A 21,173-nucleotide genomic window follows, 5' to 3' on the forward strand; every position below is an offset into this window, starting at 1 on the left:
TTACAAATGTAGGTACTTGAACACTAAGAAATAAGTTAACTCAAATGCTTTAACCGTATATATAAGAGATTTTGCGTATTGAGAGAATAATATAGTAATCGAGTACAACAAACTCAGGGGAAATCAATACCTCCAAAAGTTTATAAGTAATTAATTGTCACATACCTCTACTTGTACTTATTTGATAAACTATTCCTCTCCTTGTTAATCTGCTTGCGTTTTCTTATTAAAGTTCAAGACTAAATAAGAAGCTTTATTCTACAACTTTAAAGGTTAGTTGCCTCTCTAAGCGGACCCCCCGCATCTTAATTCTTTTGTTAATCTACTTTATGTCATTAGACTTTCTGAAGTTTCTTATTTAAGTTCATTTGATGATTATGATGCTAATGATAATTATAATGAATTTATAATGAATAAATAATTAAAATCTCTAATTCACCTAATCAATCATAATCGGGTGCACGACGTTAGACATACGGTCGTTAGGCATACGGACGTTAGGCATACGTACGTTAGGCATACGGACGTTAGGCATAATGTACGATAGGCATAATGGACGTTGGGCATAAAGGACGTTAGGCATAATGGACGTTAGGCATAATCTACCGGATGAATTCCAGAAGGATAATAATGGAGACCGTCTATTGATTGCTGACTTTGGTGACAATAATGAAAGAGCCTTAATTTTTGGAACTCATGAACGACGTCTTGGACAGGCAAAGTATTGGGTTACAGATGGTACGTTTGCCACAGTTCCTTGTTTGTTTCGGCAACTCGTCACTGTTCATGGAAGTATCGCTCCCTCACATCAGCAGACGGTTCCGCTAGTTTTCATTCTGATGACAACAAAATCAGAATCGTTGTATCGAAAGGTATGGCAGGAAATCCTGGAAGCAGCAGGTATGTTTTTTTGTTATTGAATGAAAAACCACAGAATTAACCATTCTTGATTTCATGAGCTGTTCTTTGGCATCATATTTTATTCAACCTTGGCTGTTTTTTTGTTATTGAATGAAAAATCACAGAATTCACCATTCTTTGTTTCATGAGCTGTTCTTTGAGGAAAACCTTTTCTTCTTTGACTTTTGCAATATGTGTGTAAGAATATATTACAACAAGTGTGTGATTTTTTTTATTTCTAGATGCGATTGATTTCAAGATATAGTTCAAAACTAAGCTGAGTTTCCATTGTAAGATTACTTAACCACTATCGCTACTAATCATGGATCTAAGTAAATATGTATATACGTCACTTATGATATGATAAATAATGGATTCCAAACTGTGCTTATTAAATAAACTATGTTTGTTTAACTTGTATCATTTTTTATTCAACGCTAAGCCTAATTTAAGCATTGTTTACAGGTTTACAGGTTAAGCAGGTTTCTAGAGTTGCACAGCAGCAAGGTATTTTATGCCTAACGTCCATTATGCCTAACGTATATTATGCCTAACGTCCATTATGCCTAATGACTTTATGCCTAACGTCCATTATGCCTAACGTCCGTATGCCTAACGTCCGTATGCCTAACGTCCGTATGCCTAACGTATTTATGCCTAATGGGGTACACTCATCATAATCCATGCTTTATTAAGTACCTGCACTTGTGCTTGTAATCTAAAATTAAACGTGTTTCAAGTACTTTTTTTTTACCTATACCTATTTATTATATCTTAGTTCGACCCAGGTAACAGCTTCATGTGACTAAAATGCTTAATTTTGAAGTTAGTTTCCTAGCTGATTTTTAAATTATATAGGGTATATGCTCCAACTATGCTCACACGCTTCCACTATGTCGCACCACAAAAATACGTATGGGTATGTCACAATAGAAGCACGTCACTGTGGAAATCCCGAGCCATAGTTCAAACACTTATCCCAAATCAAAATGAAGCACATATAAGATTAGTTACAATACATACCATGTACAAAAATGATGTTTAACATTGTTTTCTGAGTAATACTTCAATGAAAGCTTGTTACGCAAATAGAAGGAGCACCGATGGACACTTTCTGAAATATTTCAATAGTATAGTTCCCTTGCAAACCCACATAAATCGATCTGGGTAAAAAAATAAATAAAATAAGAGTGATTTGCGGCAAAACCCGCCAGTATCACACCCAACGTCAGTGCTTATAGGTAAGCGTACTACGACGCGGCTATCAATCAAAGGAGTAACAAGTGTGATACAATCACTGCTAGACTAGATCTTTGGTTCTCTCATGCAGTGGTTTATCAGAGAGGGGAAGCTTAGTAATCCCCATTGCTTGCCAATGACGCCATTCTATCGCGGTCTGAGCCAGCAACGCCGGCCATAAACCTACCGTCTCCAACACTCTTCTATAAAGTATGAAATTAAGCCCGCCCAACAGCAAGGTGCAAAAACTAGTCAAGGGGAGGGACTTTTTGGTAAGTTTCTTTAAGCTACATTATGTTGTTGTGATGTTTAATTTCTCCCATTTAAACTTTCAGATATTGAGATCGCTGATAGCAACCTGGAGCTGGATTTTTCCATGAAAAAATCAATGTCCTGGTGAGTACTCTAATAAAAATAACCATAAGAAAGAGCTTAACGACGTGTTCGGAGTATCATCCAAACTATTTGTGGGATTTGTGTTAAAGTTAAGTTAAAGTTACGTTAAAGTTATGTTAAAGTCTAGTTTAAGTTAAGTTATAGTTAAATTATATTATAGTTAAAATTAAAGTTAAGCTAAAGCTATGTTAAAGTAACGTTCAAGTTATGTTAAAATAATGTTAAAGTTATGTTAACGTTAAGTTAAAATTAAGTAAAAGTAAAAGTAAAGTTATGTTAAAATCAAGCTACAGTTAAAGATATGTTAAAATTAAGTTCAAGTTAGAGTTACGTTAAAATTAAGTTAAAGTTATGTTAAATTTATGTTAAAGTTATGTTAAAATTACGTGTCAGGTATGTTAAAGTTAAGTTAATGTTATGTTAAAGTCAAGGTTAAGTTAAAGTAATGTTAAAGTAAATGTAAAGTTATGTTAAAGTTAAGGTTAAGATAAAGTTAAGTGAAAAGTAAGTAAAAGTTAAGTTAAAGTAATGTTAAAGTTAAGTTAAAATTTTAAGTTATGTTGAAGTTTTTTTTTTATTGTGTTTATTTATAAGGCCCCCATTGCTTGGGCCGATGACCATTATTAACAATTAGATCCCTTCCCGCTTTTATTTTTCAAATAAAACGTACTATCCCATATTTGATAAGTTGTATTATTTTCATCTAAACGATCTGTTTGCTGACCAGTCTTCTGGGTGCACTGATCAGCACGAACTTTCTTTTTTTCGTTCTCCTTGTGTTTCGACAGCCGGCGTTTGTTGGTATTTTCAATGAAATCCTTTGTTGCGTTTGATGAGCTGGTGCTAGAGTTTTCGTCGTTGCTTGAAGTGTGATGATCCTCGGTTTGATTGTCGGTGTTTCGCTGTTGTTCTTCTGCTGAGAACCCGGTGAAAGCAGGAGATGATTGACCCGATGTCGTTGGCTGGTTTTGTTCGATATCAATCGACGGGAAATCAGCGAGACTGAATACCCCCTCGGTTGGTGGAGCTGCTGGAGCGGTGCTATTGTTCGATGTGGCTACATCCAAACATTTCTGTTTGGGATGTGCTGCTCGGCCACAATGGCGGCACGTTTTTGGTTGCTTGTCGTACGTTTTTTATTTTTATCTAGTTCGTTTATTTGGAAGGCTCAATCGCGTTAGCTTTATGGAGCCGATAATTCACTGTTCACTGTGTGTAACAAAATTCACTTAATTCTATGTCTAGTAGGAGTTGGGCCGATTACTCGCGGCTTACTCGAGGTTAGAAGGGTAGATTTTCGAAGGATAGGATCAGGGGAGGAGCTTGGGCTAGGGTTTCGTTGTCCCATAAGAGCGTTGTCGCCAGTATGAACGGTAGTGCTGTTCTAGCTTCGTCCGGAGTTCGACCGGCTATGGTGGGTGACCAGTGGGCGACGATGAGACTCATCGAGACGGGGGGACAAGACAAACAAAAACTAATAAATAGAGACAAAAGACAAAAGGAATTGATTTCTTATACTAGACATTTGAAGAAAAACATAAACGGACTGCATATATCAGAGATCACGGGTTGTCAACACGTCTCTGATATGAACATAGGGTTGTCTTCCTTGGGCCTCGAGGGTACTCAAAAGTCGCTCTCTGGCGGCGTCATTATCCGTACATTGCCAAACTGCGTGTTCGATGTCATCGTAACCGTTTCCACACCGACAGATGTTGCTGTCCACGAGGTTTATTCTATTGAGATGAGCATCTAGCGAGTAGTGGTTGGACATAAGTCTACTCATCACGCGAATGAAGTCACGACTTAAGCCCAAGCCTTTAAACCACGCTCTCGAAGAAACATTAGGAATAATTGAATGTAACCACTGTGGCATACGGACTTCGGATTATTCAAGATGCTTCTCGGTTGACATGTACGAATAGACTCTTTATTCAATTTGCAGGTTCGGATCAGGAAGGTTCTTATTTGGTATTTGGATAGGCCGAAAGAATGTAAAATATAAACCTTAAAAAAAGCGAAGCGGCGTGGTAGGTTTATTGCCAAAACATTTGCTGTGCATATGCGCAAGACTTATTGCGCGCATATCGTAGCAGTTAAAGTAGGTTGGTAAACAAGGAAAAGGAAAAGGTTTTACTGTTTCGAAGTTGACTGAGCAGTTTCTCAGTAGGTCATGAATTTTGGCAGTTTCTATCTATGTTAAATGAGTGGGATATGGAAATAGAAATGTTTCCTTTATTATGATGATTTATGAAAAGATCTGTGTGGTAATTTGTGATGTATCATATTACAACATCGTAACACGACACCTCCCTCCTTAAGAAGAATGGGGTAGCCATTCAGAGTAATTTAAACAATGTCGCTCGCTTCGTCTTTACTAAAATTTAGTTAACAATGTATATGTTTGATTAATCTAGATTTGTGTACTTTCAAAATATTCATATTGATTTTGTGTTTTATCGTGGCATTAGCGTTATCCAACTCTATTACAGTATATGGTCCGTCATTAACAATATCCAATTTTTTTCTTCCTTCTAATTTTAAATATACTTTGTCTCCAACGTTTATTGTTGTTGGTGTTATTGTTTTGTTTGCTTCATTTGTTCTTGAATGCTTGACTTTTTCTATATTTTTGAATACGTGATTATGTATCATTTGTAATTTATATCGAAGTTCATTCACATATAACTCATGGTTGTATACTGGATCTACTTGATTTAAGTTTATTTGATCAAATTGGTTAACTGACTTTCCGAATACTATTTCAAAAGGGGTATAATTATGGTTTATATTAGGCGTTGTATTGTAACTGTAACAGTAATATTGTAACCATTCATCCCAATTATTCTTTAACTCGTTGACAAAGATTCTCAGATATTCATTCAAACATCTGTGATTCCTTTCCAACGCTCCTAGAGTTTGTGGGTGATAAGCGGTAGCTAAGGTATGATCAATATTCAAAAGTTTACAAACGGAATCAAATATGCCTTTATACTCTGTCCCTTGATCAGTTCTGATTGCTTTCATTGGTCCATATACTAAGATACATCCTTCTACTACTGCTCTGGCTATTGTATCTGCGGATTTATCGGGAATAGGTATTGCTATTACATACTTGCTCAAATCGCATTGTATGGTTACTGCGTATCTGTTTCCTTTGTTGCTCATTGTAAATGGTCCTACTGTATCTATTGCAATTATGTCGAAAGCTTTAAGTGAGGTTGAAGTTTTCATCATTTTTGTTTGTACTGTTGAGAAATGTTTGTTTCTTTTACATGTTTCGCATGATTTAACAAATTTGGTTACTTTGTATTTCATGTTGTTCCAAATATAAGTGTTTTTAAGTTTTTTGTACAACCGGTTTATTCCAACATGGCCTCCGATTGGTGTATTATGGTGTTGTCGTAATATAGCTTGTATTTCATTAGGATCAGTTATTACTTTTGGTGGATGGTAAATGAGAATAGTTATAATTTTCAGCGTTTGATTTCCAATCGCTTTGAAATCCTTAATATTTATGTAATTAAATATGGCATCGCTAGTCGAAATAGCGATACACTCTCTTTCAGTTTCCTTTGGTGTCTTATATTGGAGGGTAACCTTTTCTATCATTTTAAATATTTTTCCCAATTCGCTTTTGTTGATTTTGAGGCCTAACGCTAGAGTTAGTCTCGTTTTGTAATTTTTCTCTAGAATGTTTAGTGCCATCATTGGTTTATTTTTATTTTGAATTGAAGAAAATTCTATCTTTCTGAGCTTATATACCTCTTCGTTGTTAGTTGCTTCATACACCCATACACGTGAAGTTGATCAGGCTCCGGTAATCTGCTGAGATTATTATCTTTGACTAGACATGGTTTGCGTAGCATTGACCTTGTCTGTACTTGTAAAATATTCATTGTCTTTAATTCGTTAGATGTTATATTAATTCTAGATAAAGCGTCGGCCACGACGTTACTCTTCACTGGAACAAACTCAATTTCAAAGTCGAATTCTTCGAGATCAATTCTCATTCGTATCATCTTTGAAGAGGGGTTCTTCATTCCAAAAAGGTACACTAACGGTCGATGGTCGGTACGCACTAAAAATTTACGACCTAATAGATAGGGTCGATAATGCATAACCGCCCAATGTATAGCGGCTAATTCCTTCTCAATGATGTGCTTGTTTGCTTCGCCTTTTGTAAACGCGCGACTGGCGAAAGAAACAGGTAGATCATTGTCTCCATGTATTTGTGATAAGACTGCGCCACATGCAAAATCTGACGCATCTGTTGTCAAGATGAACGTTTTTTGAAAATCCGGATATTGCAATATTCTGGGTGAAAGTAACATGCTTTTCAATTTTTCGAATGCCGACTGGCACTCTTCTGTCCAAGTAAAAACGGTATTTTTCCTTAATAATTTATTCAAACAGCAACAAATATTTGCGAAATTTGGAATGAATCTCCTGTAATAATTACACATTGCCACAAAACTTCGAACTTCATCAACGTTTTGTGGTTTTGGGTAATTTTTTATTGCGTCAAACTTAGAAGTATCGGGTAAGATACCTTTGTCTGTTATTTTGTGTCCTAAAAATGTCACTTCTGACTTAAAGAAATTACACTTCGCAGGATTAAGCTTTAGATTTCGTTGTCTAAAACATTCAAACACTTTTCTTAAATTTTCCAGATGGTGTTCAACTGAACAACCTACGACAATTACGTCATCAATATATAAAAATGCACAATCCACTGAGTGCAATGGACATCATTCGTTGAAAGCTGTTTGGACTGATGTTGAGCCCAAACGGCAATCGTTTGTATTGGAAATGTCCGCGCTCCTGTAGAGAGAACGCTGTAAACTCTCTTGAATTTTCTTCGACTTCGATCTGATGAAAACCAGACATGAGATCTAATGTGGAAAAATATTTTGCTCTGCCGAGCTGGTCGAGAATATCATCAATCCTCGGCAGGGGAAATTTGTCTGCTAGCAATTTTTTGTTCAATTGCCGAAAATCTACGACTAGCCTCCATTTTTTCTCAGAGTTAGTCGATTTCTTGGGAACAAGTAGTATCGGCGAATTGTAGCTCGATACTGAAGGTTCAATTATATCATTTGCAATTAGATCATCAACTTGACGACAGATTTCTTCTCTATGGCATTGCGCATTTCGGTAGTTTTTAATATATACCGGCGACTTATCTGCTAAATTTATGTTCTGTGTGTAGAAATTATTGCATGTTAACAAATCATCTTTTAAGCTAAATATATCATTATACTCTTCACATAACTGTTGTAAAGGGTGCTTGGCATAATGTGGTATATTTGCTAAATTTATTTCTAAATGGAGTTTTTTTAGTCTATTAGCATTAATATTTTTATCGATTTTTGCTTCGTAATAATTATTAAGTTTTGTAAATTTATATTTAGGATTTTTAATTTTTACAGCGTAGTCATTAGTGTTTATAATTTTGGCATACGGCGCCCTACTATTTACAATTGCGTTAGCACAAAAAACGCCTGGTTTAAGTTCAGATGAGCTTATGACAACATCTTCTTTCGTATTCAAATTGTTTATTAATCTAAAAACTTCAGATCTGGCTGGTATCCATGTGGATCCGCTCAGATTGTTATGGATTGGCACTTCTAAACGTATATTATTGATATATGCAGATAAAATCCATGTCTCGTAACTTATTTCACAACGGTAAGTGGTAAAAAAATCTCTTCCCAGTATACCGTCTGTTGGTATTGGAAAAGAATCTTGCACGACGTGAAATCTATTTGGCACTACATGACCATCTAAATTTAATGAAACTTCAGCAGTTCCTAGGCTATAGGTGACTTCTGATGTTATTCCTCTTATGGTACACTTATCATTAGGGTTATATGTTTGACGGTTTGCTAAAATTCCGATTTTTAACGTTGATATGTCAGCTCCAGTGTCCACTAAAAATGAATATACTCTGTTTGCTGAATTTGTGCTGATATGTACAAAATTAGAGGCAGCTACGTTTATGGTGGAAACTGCCCCAGCGGTACCGCAAAAGGGTGGTTCGTCATTGTTTGTTGATACTGGCCATTTGGCAGTTGCTGCTCTTGACCTTGATTAATTTGGGTATGCATTGGGTGTGGCGTATTGCGAGTGTGTGGGGGTCTGTTTATTTCATGCTGTCCCATCAGCTGGTTTTGTTCATGTGTGTAATACACTCGATGATTGAATCGGTTATTAGGTTGATGGTAAGCGTGATGGTTTCCACGTCCACGAGGAAAAGAGTAACTACGTTGATTGAATGGGGTATTATTAAACTGATTTCGCATTCTGTTACCGTTATTACGATTTTGGTTAAAACGGTTTGTATAATTTCCACGGTTTGTGTAGTTACCACGACTACTGTAGGTACTATGATTTGTGTAATTATTACGATTCGGGTTGTATAAGTCTCTATTTACGGCTCCTCTTCTAGCATTTACCGTAAATATTTGTGACGATTATCCTCCTGTGTTTTCGTTAAATTTCTGTATTGCGGCTTGAATACAAGTGAATTCATTTGCCTTCAATATTATTTTGGTGGCATTATCTGTTACACCATTAATAAGAGTATCCACCCCGACTTTGGTTGCCATTCTTGTAGCAACTTCTGCAGGAATTTTACTGGTAATATACTATATAATTTTTAAGTTGAATTGTGAGATTTTCAACTTCTTCGCAAAAATTCTGAGAGGTATTTTTCAGTTTAGTCGCTTTGAGTTTTGCGATGATACTGTCCGGTGTTGTTCTATCCTGACATCTATCTTTAACGTCTTGGATAATTAGGGTAATTGTATTGGCATCGTTAGAAAGCCCAATACGAGCCTTTCCTGTAAGCCTCGTTTTAAGGAATTTAGCAGCAACTTCTGCATTTGCTGCCTCGGTTAAGTCTAACAGCAGGTTTGATGCATCTAAGAATGCCTCCAAGCCACCTGGTGAACCATCATAGGGTTGCACCAGTGCCGTAGCTGTTTTAAAGTCAAATGGCATTTTTTTTACTTTTGCATACAAGTTTACGACAGCAACTACTACCTTGGATAGTGTCCTAAACTTAACTAAATGTTTGCCAAAACCTAATCTTGTGTCCACAAAAATTTTGATTTCACTAAAAATGTTTCTAGCATCTCTCAACAGTGCTTTCTGATGATGCAGTTCGTATGTCTCTAACAAGTAAAGGATATGTTCGTATGTATCTTTTGCTTCTTTTAATTTTTTTTTGTTAAAGTGTCTTTTACATATCTTCTGTTTGGAGCTTTTTGAAAATTGGTTAGAACTTTTGATAAATGTGTGATTAACTGTTCCACCTCGCTTTCCATTGAAGTTGAATACTATCCTTAAAATTAACAATTAAATTTACGGGTTACTTGCTCATCCTTCTTGGGGAACATCCGATGCACGATGTGTCTGGTCTCGGTCTGATGTAGCTTCGATATAATGGATGCACGTTGTATTTCTCCAATGCAGCTTCGGTATTTACAACGTCGACGTAAGTTTTGTAACACCACATACGCGTTGCATTGTGGGGAAGTATTTATAATACCGCGTAGATATCGTTACTGGTTGTTGCAGTAAAATGATGATGCAACTCACTATCACTACCAATATGACAACTTCTTCAATTTGGCTTCTCATTATTAACGTTTAGCACATTCTATTTTTCTTCCGGCGGGTATTTTTCTCTACTCACTTCCCGCACTTTGGGCTGACCGGTTCGGTTGCAGTTAAACTATGCTGTTCTTCACACTGCTCACATTATCCATCCGAGCGGCTTGTGTTTTCATACGCTCATAATTTGTTAGGAATTTGTACACTAGGTACACGACACCAGCTATTACTACCGCGATTAATACGTACGCGATTAGTTCAATTGACTCTGCGGTTTTTTCACTATGTTCGGTAGACTTTCCATTACTGGCATTAATAATGCCGACTATTTGTTCGTGCGTCACTTGAGGTGTTTCGGTTTTGGGTTTGGATTCTTCCGATCCCGTTTTTAAACTCGTTTCTTTCTTGAACTTAGAACTCAGCACTTTGACTTTTCTTTGAACTTAGAACTCAGTAGTTAGACACTTTTTCCAGTTCGGTTTGTTCTGTTCTTGATAAAATTATTCACAAGTCACAAGTTCTTCCTACTGTCACGGTCTGCCATGTGGCATACGGACTTCGGATTATTGAAGATGCTTCTCGGTTGACATGTACGAATAGACTCTTTATTCAATTTGCAGGTTCGGATCAGGAAGGTTCTTATTTGGTATTTGGATAGGCCGAAAGAATGTAAAATATAAACCTTAAAAAAGCGAAGCGGCGTGGTAGGTTTATTGCCAAAACATTTGCTGTGCATATGCGCAAGACTTATTGCGCGCATATCGTAGCAGTTAAAGTAGGTTGGTAAACAAGGAAAAGGAAAAGGTTTTACTGTTTCGAAGTTGACTGAGTAGTTTCCGCCTTCTCATTGCCTGGGATTGAGCAATGTGAGGGGACCCATACAAAGGTAATCATATATGATCTTTCGACCAGCACACACATCTGCTCCCTTACCTTTGAAAGGAAATAATATGAGTGCCTAATTGGTTTCATCGACCGAATAGCCTCAATCGAACTGAGACTATCCGTGAAGATGAAGTAATGGTCTGCGGGCATGTTGGAAATCATCCCCAATGCGAAGTTGATTGCTGCCAGCTCAGCAACATAAACGGAACAAGGTTCCTGAAGTTTGCGGAAGGCGCTAGAGTTTTCATTAAAGACACCGAAGCCAGTGGATCCATTGAGACGGGACCCGTCTGTAAAATATCTTTTCATGCAAATGACTTGTTGGTACTTTTCAGTAAAAATACGCGGAATAATAATAGGTCGAGGTTGATCGGGAATCCCATGAGTTGCTTGTTTCATGGTCAGATCATATTCAATTGAGGAACTGCGATTGGTGAAGTGAACACGGTCTGGAGTATAACAAGGAAGACACATATCTGATGATATGTAGTGGTGGTAGATTCTCATAAATCGAGATTGTGTGTTCAGCCCAAGAATTTCTTCAAAATTAGCAACTATAAGTGTGTTCGTCACTCCGCATTTGATTAGTATTCTGAGAGAGAGCTCCCAGAAACGGTTCTGGAGGGGTGTTACTCCTGCCAGAACCTCGAGACTCATGTTATGCGTTGAATGCATACAGCCTAGAACAATACGCAGACAACGATATTGAATTCGTTCCAATTTTATTAGGTGACTTTTTCTTGCCGAGAGAAAGCAGAAAGAGCCGTACTCTAGAACAGAGCGAATAGTTGTTTTATAAAGCGTTATGAGGTCTCCCGGATGAGCACCCCACCATGTGCCGCAAATTGAACGGAGAAAGTTGATCCTCTGCTGACATTTTTGCTTCAAATACGTAATATGGGCATTCCAAGTGCACTTTGAATCAAACCAGACCCCAAGGTACTTGAAAGACAATGATTGGGTAATGTTTCTGCCCAAAAGCTTAGGCTGCGTTTGGCTGGGTACCGCTTTCGAGTAAACACACCCAGTTCAGTTTTTTTTTTGCGGCGAGAATTCGATCCCTAGATTCATAGCCCAAGAAGACAAGTTATCTAAGGAATTTTGCAAGGTCCTTGCAAGTCCACGGCATGTGGACCTCTTACGGAAACCACATCGTCATCTGCAAGTTGTCTTAGCGTGCATTGTTCTGCCAAACAGTTGTCGATATCTTTGACATAAAAGTTATAAAGAAGAGGGTTGAGACATGAGCCTTGGGGCAGGCCCATGTAACTTATTCTGGAAGTTGTCAGTTTTCCAAGAGAAAAGTTCATTTGCTTTTCTGACAACAAATTGTACAAGAAATTATTTAAAATTCCAGAAAGTCCACATCTGTGCAGATTGTCTGACAGGATTTTAATGGAAACTGAATCAAAAGCCCCCTTAATGTCCAAGAATACTGAAGCCAATTGCTCCTTGTGCGCAAAGGCCAGTTGAATATCTGTGGAAAGCAGCGCTAGACAATCGTTTGTTCCTTTGCTCTTGCGGAACCCAAACTGTGTATTTGATAGCAAGTTATTTAATTCGACCCAGTGATCGAGTCTCCGAAGGATCATTTTCTCCAACAATTTCCTAATGCACGAAAGCATAGCAATCGGACGGTATGAGTTATAGTCAGACGCTGATTTGCCAGGTTTTTTAATGGCTATTACTTTGACCTGTCTCCATTCAGGTGGTACAATGTTGTTTTCTAGCGAGGAATTGAATAAATCTAGCAAGCGTCTTTTAGCGATATCTGGGAGATTTTTCAGAAGATTGAATTTAATCATATCGCTTCCCGGTGAGGAGTTGTTCGATGAAAGAAGAGCCATAGAGAAATCCAGCATTGAGAATGGTCTATCCAGAGAGCCGCCGCTAGGAGACGCTTCTCGAAGAATATTTTGTGCTGGAACTGAGTCCGGAATCGAATATCCATCGGTTGGAGTATTCTTCACTCTCATTGAAAGATGAGCGGTTACGCATGTTGCGAGCCACCCTCCACAAGGTGTTCATTGAGGTTTCTCGTGAGAGTCCCTCGACGAAATTGCGCCAATAACCGCGTTTTTTTGCTTTGATTGATTGTTTCAGCTTTGTCTCAAGCTTTGAATATTCCTCGATGTAAGTGGAGGTTTTGTGTCTACGAAAAGCTTTGAAAGCATCAGATTTTTCTACGTACAATTTTGTGCATTCTTCGTCCCAACCAGGTGTGGCTGGTGACCTTTTGAAGGGTGCACTTGGAACTTTTCTTTTTTGTGCTTCCAGTGAGGTTTTGTAAATCAAATCGGCTAGGAATCGATATTCTTCCAATGGTGGAAGCGCATCTATTGATTCGACACCGATTGTCACCGCCGTTGCATATTTCTGCCAGTCGATGTTCCTTGTAAGATCAAATGGAAGCCGAGATGGTTCTGCAGAGTGAGGGCCACACTTTATTGAAATGATGATTGGCAAATGATCGCTACCAACGGCGCCGGTGGTGTAGTGGAAAGCGTGATTACCTCTCACCCCAGCAGGCCTGGGTTCAATACCAGTCGGCTCCGCCGGGCGGAAAAAACACCGAAAAAACTAGATGCCGCGCGACTGAGACTGGGACGTTGTTAACCGACTGAGTGTTCAACTAGGAATGAACTTGTCGTACGTTACCAACGTTGTTTCGTTGTCGACCGTGATGTACGATGGAATGGCGCTTTCGAGTCGCATTCGCAAAACTGGAACACCGCTCATGAATCCTGGGAAGTAGTGCTTCCATTTCTCATGTCGACTGGAAATCACTGTCCCGTACTTTGCCATGTGGTTCATAACAGTGGTTTGTGGCCATGCCAGAGGAAGATCATGCACTCGAACGGTCACTGCTTCACAATCCACATATACCGGGATTTTGAACTCTTTCTTTGCACAGAGAATCGCGTGTTGCGCCTTTTCATAGCTCAAGTCAACTTCATTGTCTATCATCTCAATAAAAACACAATTTCGGACGTTATGAAACTGAATGCATCTAACGTCCGAATATTGAAGCTTAATATTGTTCTCGAAGAATTTTTGCACTTTTCCCGCATTGGGACGAACTGGAAGGACACTGAAGTCAACAACAAGTGTGTTTTTACGAACTACACTCATTTTCGCTTCAATATTTCACCAAGTTAAGCAGAGCAGAAAGAGCACACGTCCGATGAATACGAGTAATGGCTGTCGAATGTGTTAAAGTTAAGTTGAAAATATTTTAAATTTATGTTAAAGGTAAGTTAAAGTTATGTTAAAGTGAACATTAAGTTAAAGTAAAGGTAAAGTTATGTTAAAGCAAAGATAAAGTTAAAGTTATGTTAAATTTTAGTTAAAGTTATGTTGAAGTTTAGTTTAAGTTAAATTAAAGTTATGTCAAACTTAAATTTATATAAAAGCTATGAAAAATAAGTTAAATTTTAGTTAAGTTAAAGTTTAAGTTATGTTTAAGTTATGTTAAAGTTATGTTAAAGTTATGTTAAAGTTGTGTTTAAGTTATGTTAAAGTTAAAGTTATGTTAAAGTTAAAGGTAAGTTAAAGTTAAGTTGTTGCAAATTTTAGATATGAAGTACATTATTTCGGACATGCCCTAGTTTGTCAATCAGTATCTGGCTATAATTCTGCCTCTGCTTTGGTAACTTCTGACCCAGATGGCAGATAACTACAACAAGGTGATCGTAAATTAAATAAAGGAGAATCCTTTTGTTAGTAATTCCGAAGTTTTGTGTAACTGTTTTGTTTTTCGTGTGGCTAGCTACCTATTGGCAATGCTGCTCAACTAAAACTGTTTGCTATTTTAAGGAGATGTAAGTGAAGACTGTACAGCTATGATTCTGAAAACCTTCGTAGAGTTTCTTTTTGTATCCCTATGGCCATGTAAAGACGGTATTTTCAGCACACAGATCGGTAAAAGTAGGTTTTATCTAGCATCTAATACGACAGGCACAACAAGAAACGGTTATGTGCTCAAGTTGTTAACGAAAGACAAAGTCGACGAAGAGAATCAATCAATGTTATTTAGGACCTAATGCAATATTCAGCTTGAGTTTAAGTGAAGTGAAATCGATCAGTTTACACTTCCTGACAGATACGCTCTGTATCGAAACTTTAACTTTTAGCTTAGTTGCTGTGCTTTTCGTGAGCAGCTGCTTGCGTTTACAAAGTAAACGTAAGCGAAAAAGATGAGATCCACAAAATTCGATGTCGGATCGTATCTGTTGATAGTTCCAGGCAAAGTGAAATTTTTGTCAATTACATTTTACACGCTGGTGAAAAATCGAGTTTTTTATATGTGATTTCAAGTTCGCTTCGATCTTTTTAATACTCTAACAACCGCCAAGCTCGCTGTAATGTCACCAAGTGCCTCGTCACCCACAAATTGGAACCTATGTCAGTGGTCTAATAACTCTTAGCGCGCATAATTCCCCTGCCGCATATAGAGTTGCCACAATGATATTAGGTTAGCTAAGGTCAGTTAACTGACTGGTGGGAAACGGGAGCTTAAGCAATTGCTATTATTATGCTAAACGTTTACATATAAAATATCCGAACAACGTTTAGTTCTAACATCCGAAAACACCCCTTACACATTTGGTTCTTATGTCAAAAGATTGAAATTCTTGACGTCAGAACGACATTAGAATAGTAACATTTTGTTCCAAAATTTCTGATGTATACACCATGTTACCTTGCTTAAATACAACTAAATTATAATGTTTTCTAATGTTTGACATCAGGAATACATTTTATTTCGATGCTGATGTAGACATCAAAATCCAACGTTGAGCTAATGTAAATTTTTATTCGGGGGGACTCTTATTAAACATCTACTCTGCCTATAATCCCATATCAGTCCCATATGTAAAAAGTAGGCATTGAGAAAATGGCAGTAGAAGTTAAGAAGTGCAATTTCCATGAAAATATTTAAAAAAAATCATAGTTAGCTTCTGGACTATATAATTTCAAGATGGGACTGATATGCGATTATTTTGCTTGATGGGACAAACTGACTTGATGTTGTTTTCACATTTTTCATGACTTTAGTCCGTAGTTTTATCTCGTAATATGTAAGTAGATGCCAATTGTTAGTGGAAAGCATTATTATCTTGCGTGAGAAGTGCTGATATTTGTCATTGTCATTGACAAATGTACGGTGATTAGGATCGTATTGAAATTATTTCACTCGTTAAATTACTCATCTAGAGTAGGAATGAAATATCTGTTGCATCTAAATTAAAAAAGATGTTGATATTATGGAAAATATAGGGAGTGTCCAATCTGCCCCGGGTGTTCATACTGCCCCTAGCTCCCCTTTAAGGGATAGCACTATTACTGTAACACCTATCCTAATATTTAAAGGAATTTGAGCTTTGATTTGAGCATGAACTACTGTTTGGAACAGTGTGGCTTGATTCGAGTCTTCAAGTATGATTACATGAATAAACGGGAACGATTAAAATACATTTAAAAGGTGTTTTAATTGCGCTGAAATTTATTTCTTGTAGAAAATAGCGGACTGCAAGAATTTTCATCTTCCATAATTTGTCCTACCCCAAACATAGATGTGCCTCTGTCCATTAATTAACTTACCAAATCTTTCTCACATTGCAATATGCTCTTTTCTCTTAAGAGAAGTTTAATCAGGTCGTCTTTTTGTTCCAAGGTTTTAGATAAATATGTTATCTTATTTATATTTTCGTTGTTTATACGATGCAATTCGCCTGTTTCATCGAATCGGTCAGTCTGGGATAGCGCATGGCATCTCGATGATTTTTTATCCATTTTTCAGCTTCAAATGTTCTTAACATTCAAACTCACTTCAAAACATTTAGATTTAGTAGATTAAATTTTATCTGAATTTGTTTTACCTCAATAGAACTTCTTCTTGTCTTCTATCGATATATATATATATATATATATATATATATATATATATATATATATATATATATATACAGACCTTTTTGACGTTCAATCATCTTTCTCTATCTAGCACACAAGAATGAATGGACGATTTGTTTTCCCACTAATCTGTTTCCCTCTTGGGGCCCATGCATTAATTATGTCACACTAAATCGAGCAAAAAATTACCCCCTCCCCCTCTATCGTGACGTTTTTCCTATACCTAATGCATTGCTTGTCACAAAATCCTAGACCCCCCCCCCCCTTAGAGCGTGACATAATATATGCATCAACTCTTGCTCGTACTCGTTCGCTTTAAATGGTACAGTAGTGTGCGCCGATTAAACGTCAAAAAGCTCAGCTTCTCTGACGTTTGGGAAATGCACAAGTATTAGTGCAGAACTTTGGGTAAATTATAAGTATTAGTGCAAGAAATCAGCATCTACAGTATACATCTCGGTATAGAGCTTTTTGACGTTTAATCGGCGCACACTACTGTACCATTTAAAGCGAACGAGTGCGAGCAAGAGGGAAACAGATTAGTGGGAAAACAAACCGTCCGTTCATCCATGTGTGCTAGATAGAGAAAGATGATGAAACGTCAAAAAGGTCTATAAATATATAATAGAGATTCCTCCACCTTCTTTTGCGCACACGCTATTTCAAAACAACCCAAATTTGGGTAGAATCCACCCAGATCAGTCAAAACTGAACCTACCCAAAATTGGGTAAACTGTGTTGGGAGCAACAAGTTGACAAACAGACAACATCGATATGAATCCGATCGACTTTGTTCATTTGTCAACTTGTCATTCTCAAAATAGTTAATCCATTTTTGAGTAGGTTCAGTTTTGACCGATCTGGGTAGATTCTACCAAAATTATGTAGTTTTGAAAAAGCGTGCAGCAGAAAAGCTATACACGCGATTTCAAAGCTTCTCAAATTTGGGTAAAATCCACCCAGGTCGGTCAAAACTGAATCTTCTTAGCTACGATTACCTTAAATTATCGGTAAAAAGTTATCGGTATTTTTTACTGATAAATATCATTACTTGTTATTTTAAATAGGCTATTTTTTACGATAAATTAGTTAATTTTTAACGTTAATTATTGGTAATCTATGATTACCGATAATTTTGATATGTGCACTTTCTTCGATTATCGGTAATTTCTACCGATATCTAGGTATTCTTTACCGACTTTAAGGTAGGTGCATCATAGCGTGAACCCAAAAATGAGTCAATTATGTTGGGAGCTCGTGTTGGGAGTGACAAGTTGAAAAATGGACAACATCGACCAATGAGTAAAATATGTCATAGGTTTGGGAGATTGTACGACTTTTCCCCGAAAACCAGTCCCCCGAAAACACTTTCCCCGAAAGTTATTGCCCCGAATGTAACTTTTCCCCGAAATACAATTCTCCGAAATACAATTCCCCGAATGGCACAGTTCCCAGAAAATAATTTCCCCGAATCTGCGCATCTTCGCTGGTTAACTACTTGTATCGAACAATACCACAATAAACATATTAATGTGCGTCGAATAAAGACAATAGTTTGACTTTCGTTAAAACAAAATGTAAAGGTCAAGCTCCTGAAATCGGTGTAATCCTATTTCAGCAGCTTTTGACCTTTCCATGTAGTTTTAACGAAAGTCAAACTTTTGTCTTTATTCAACACATATTGATTTCTTCGTGCTCCATACAATTTTAGATTCACCCTATAAGGAGTCGCCATGTGACTAATATGTATGGCATGGGACGCATGATATCTTTTCTTTGTTTGTATGGAGTTCTTTTTTTAGCGGTCGTACCTATCAAACAAACACACACATTGTATGCAATTAGCTCCATGGAACATACAATATTATACGTCAAAGAATGAACTATGATTCAAAGAAGGAATATTTCTTGCGACAAGCAAAATTTTCCCTTCTTTGTATCACAGCTCGTGCTTTAACGTTTTGAAGAATAAATATCTTACTAATTTATCAAAGCGATATCTCATTGTAATAAAATTGAAGATGATATCTCTTTGATAAAACCAATTAGATACCCTAATAAAAAATTACCATAAACGAACGATAACCCAAATGTGTGAACTATTCCTCAAATGGTTTGGATGATACCCAGAACACGTCGTTAAGTAAATTAACCATAACATTTTTTTTTTTCCTTCGGTTTGTTTTTTCCGTCGATCTTGTTTTCCGTGCTGAGCACCAAAGCTACCGACGTGCGAGGAAGGCAGCTCCCACACCTGGACCCTACCTATCGACTTATCAACTCATGAACCGGGGACCAACGGCTTTACTTCCCATCCGAAGGAAGGCGTGATCAGAGATGTATAACATTTTTATTAGGGTAGAAATTATGCGATACGTTAAGAAACGAGCTGTTGTAGGAAAATTTCTTGAAACAAACAACGATTTTTCTTCTTTGTATAAGGGGTGATATACAAATTATGTCACGCCCTAAGGAGGGAAGTGTAGAAATCTGTGATTGATTAATTTTGCCTCAATTTCGCGTGACATAATTAATGTATGGCCCCTAACGGCTCGTTTTTTTAATTTGATTACGATTAGATATCAGTTTTATAAATTAGTAAGATATTTATTCTTCAAAACGTTAAAGAACGAGCTGTGATACAAAGAAGGGAAAATTTTGTTTGTTGCAAGAATTTTTCCTTCTTTTTATCTTAGTTGATTATTTGACGCATAACTTGGTATGTTCCATGGAGCTAATTGCATACAATGTATGTGTGTGTGTGTGTGTTGGATAGGTACGAACGTTAAAAAACTCCATAATAATAAATAAAAGATACCATGCGTCCCCATGCAATACATGCTATAGTCACTTTGCGACTCCTTATAGGCTGAATCCAAAATTGTATGGAGCAAGAAGAAAACACCATACACCGATTTCAGAATATTCGGTAAAACATTACAGGAAATCTGTGAAAAATCACCAAACTGTTTACCGAACGTTCAGCTGTTGAGATTTTGGTAAAATTTCACAGATTTCGGTGAAATAATCTTAGTGTGTAACCTTTACATGTAGTTTTACGAAAGTCAAACTATTGTCTTAAGCGAACCCCACACGGTAAGAAATATTGTCAATACTTAAAAGTATTGACAATAATATTGATGATGTGAATACAGATATATTGTCAATACCGATGTATTGACGTCAATATAAAATGCATTGACAATACAATTATTGTCAATACAAACAGTCGTGTAGAGTCCACTTTAATTCGACACACATTGATTTGTGTATTGTGGTATTGTTCGATACAAGTAGTTAACCAGCGAAAGATTTGATGAAAATGACACAATTTTCCCTTCTTTATATCAAAGCTCAGTCTTTATGCTCATTACAATCAGATATCAATTTGATAAACCGCCAAATGTCATAACAAGTCATAACACAAGTCAAACTTTATCTAGGGTGTTGAACGACTTTGTTCTGTTTATCAATATTCAGCAAAGATATTTTTCTCAATTTCATATAGATAAGTTGTAACAAACCCAAGGATCATATTTAAATAGATCGCACAGTGTAAATTGTATCTTTCGGGGAACTAGTTCTTTCGGGGAAATAGTTTTCGGGAAAACGTTCCCTTCGGGGAACTGGTTCATTCGGGGAATCGTATTTCGGGGATAAAACTTTCGAGGAAAGTGTTTTCGGGGAAAAGTCGTACAATCGTTTGGGAAGTATAGATTCCGTAACGTCAAACTCCACTTTTTTCATGTCAATTTTTTAGGAGTTTTCGTTCACCGACTATTTACCTTTTTTTGCTACCAATAATACCAACACATACCCTTTTGTCTCACACCTGTATAGCTAATTGAACCAAGGGGGGAGGTGGCTGTCAAATACGAACAATCGTCGCCTACCTCGCATAACTGGTTCTAAACGTAAACAAACCATAAGAAACCTACAGGGTTTGTTTACGTTTGGAACCAATTTTATACAAGAATGATCAGTAGGCTGATTTAACCGCACGTCCACCCCAGAATTGAACATCGACAACTTCCAGGCCAGTGACAAGGCCTATATCAATAGCAGCGTTTGACAGTAAGCAGCATGTCCCGGGCTCAAATCAAACAAGGATGTTTAACTCATCCGGATTCCTCCAGCGGATCAATTTTGATGTAACTATTTTCAAAAATTGATCCGCTGGAGGAATCCGGCGTATTTAAGCATCCTTACTGCTGCAA

General features: G+C 37.1%; 1 protein-coding gene across 1 annotated transcript in view; it reads right to left on the minus strand.

The window, feature by feature from the left end:
* Golgin104 (Golgin 104) overlaps positions 1-16,927 on the minus strand; it is a 192,719-nt gene extending 175,792 nt beyond the window's left edge. The window contains exon 1 of the mRNA XM_065222206.1: positions 16,645-16,927. Within this exon, the coding sequence (XP_065078278.1) occupies positions 16,645-16,836 (192 nt within the window). The 5' untranslated portion in view covers positions 16,837-16,927. The remainder of the gene's footprint in view (positions 1-16,644) is intronic.
* Between the last annotated feature and the right edge of the window lie 4,246 nt (positions 16,928-21,173).

The sequence above is a fragment of the Ochlerotatus camptorhynchus genome, unplaced genomic scaffold, assembly GCF_037179485.1.
Source record: "Ochlerotatus camptorhynchus isolate MF236.1 unplaced genomic scaffold, CSIRO-AGI_Acam_v1.1 ptg000160l, whole genome shotgun sequence".
Classification (NCBI taxonomy): Eukaryota; Metazoa; Arthropoda; class Insecta; order Diptera; family Culicidae; genus Ochlerotatus; species Ochlerotatus camptorhynchus.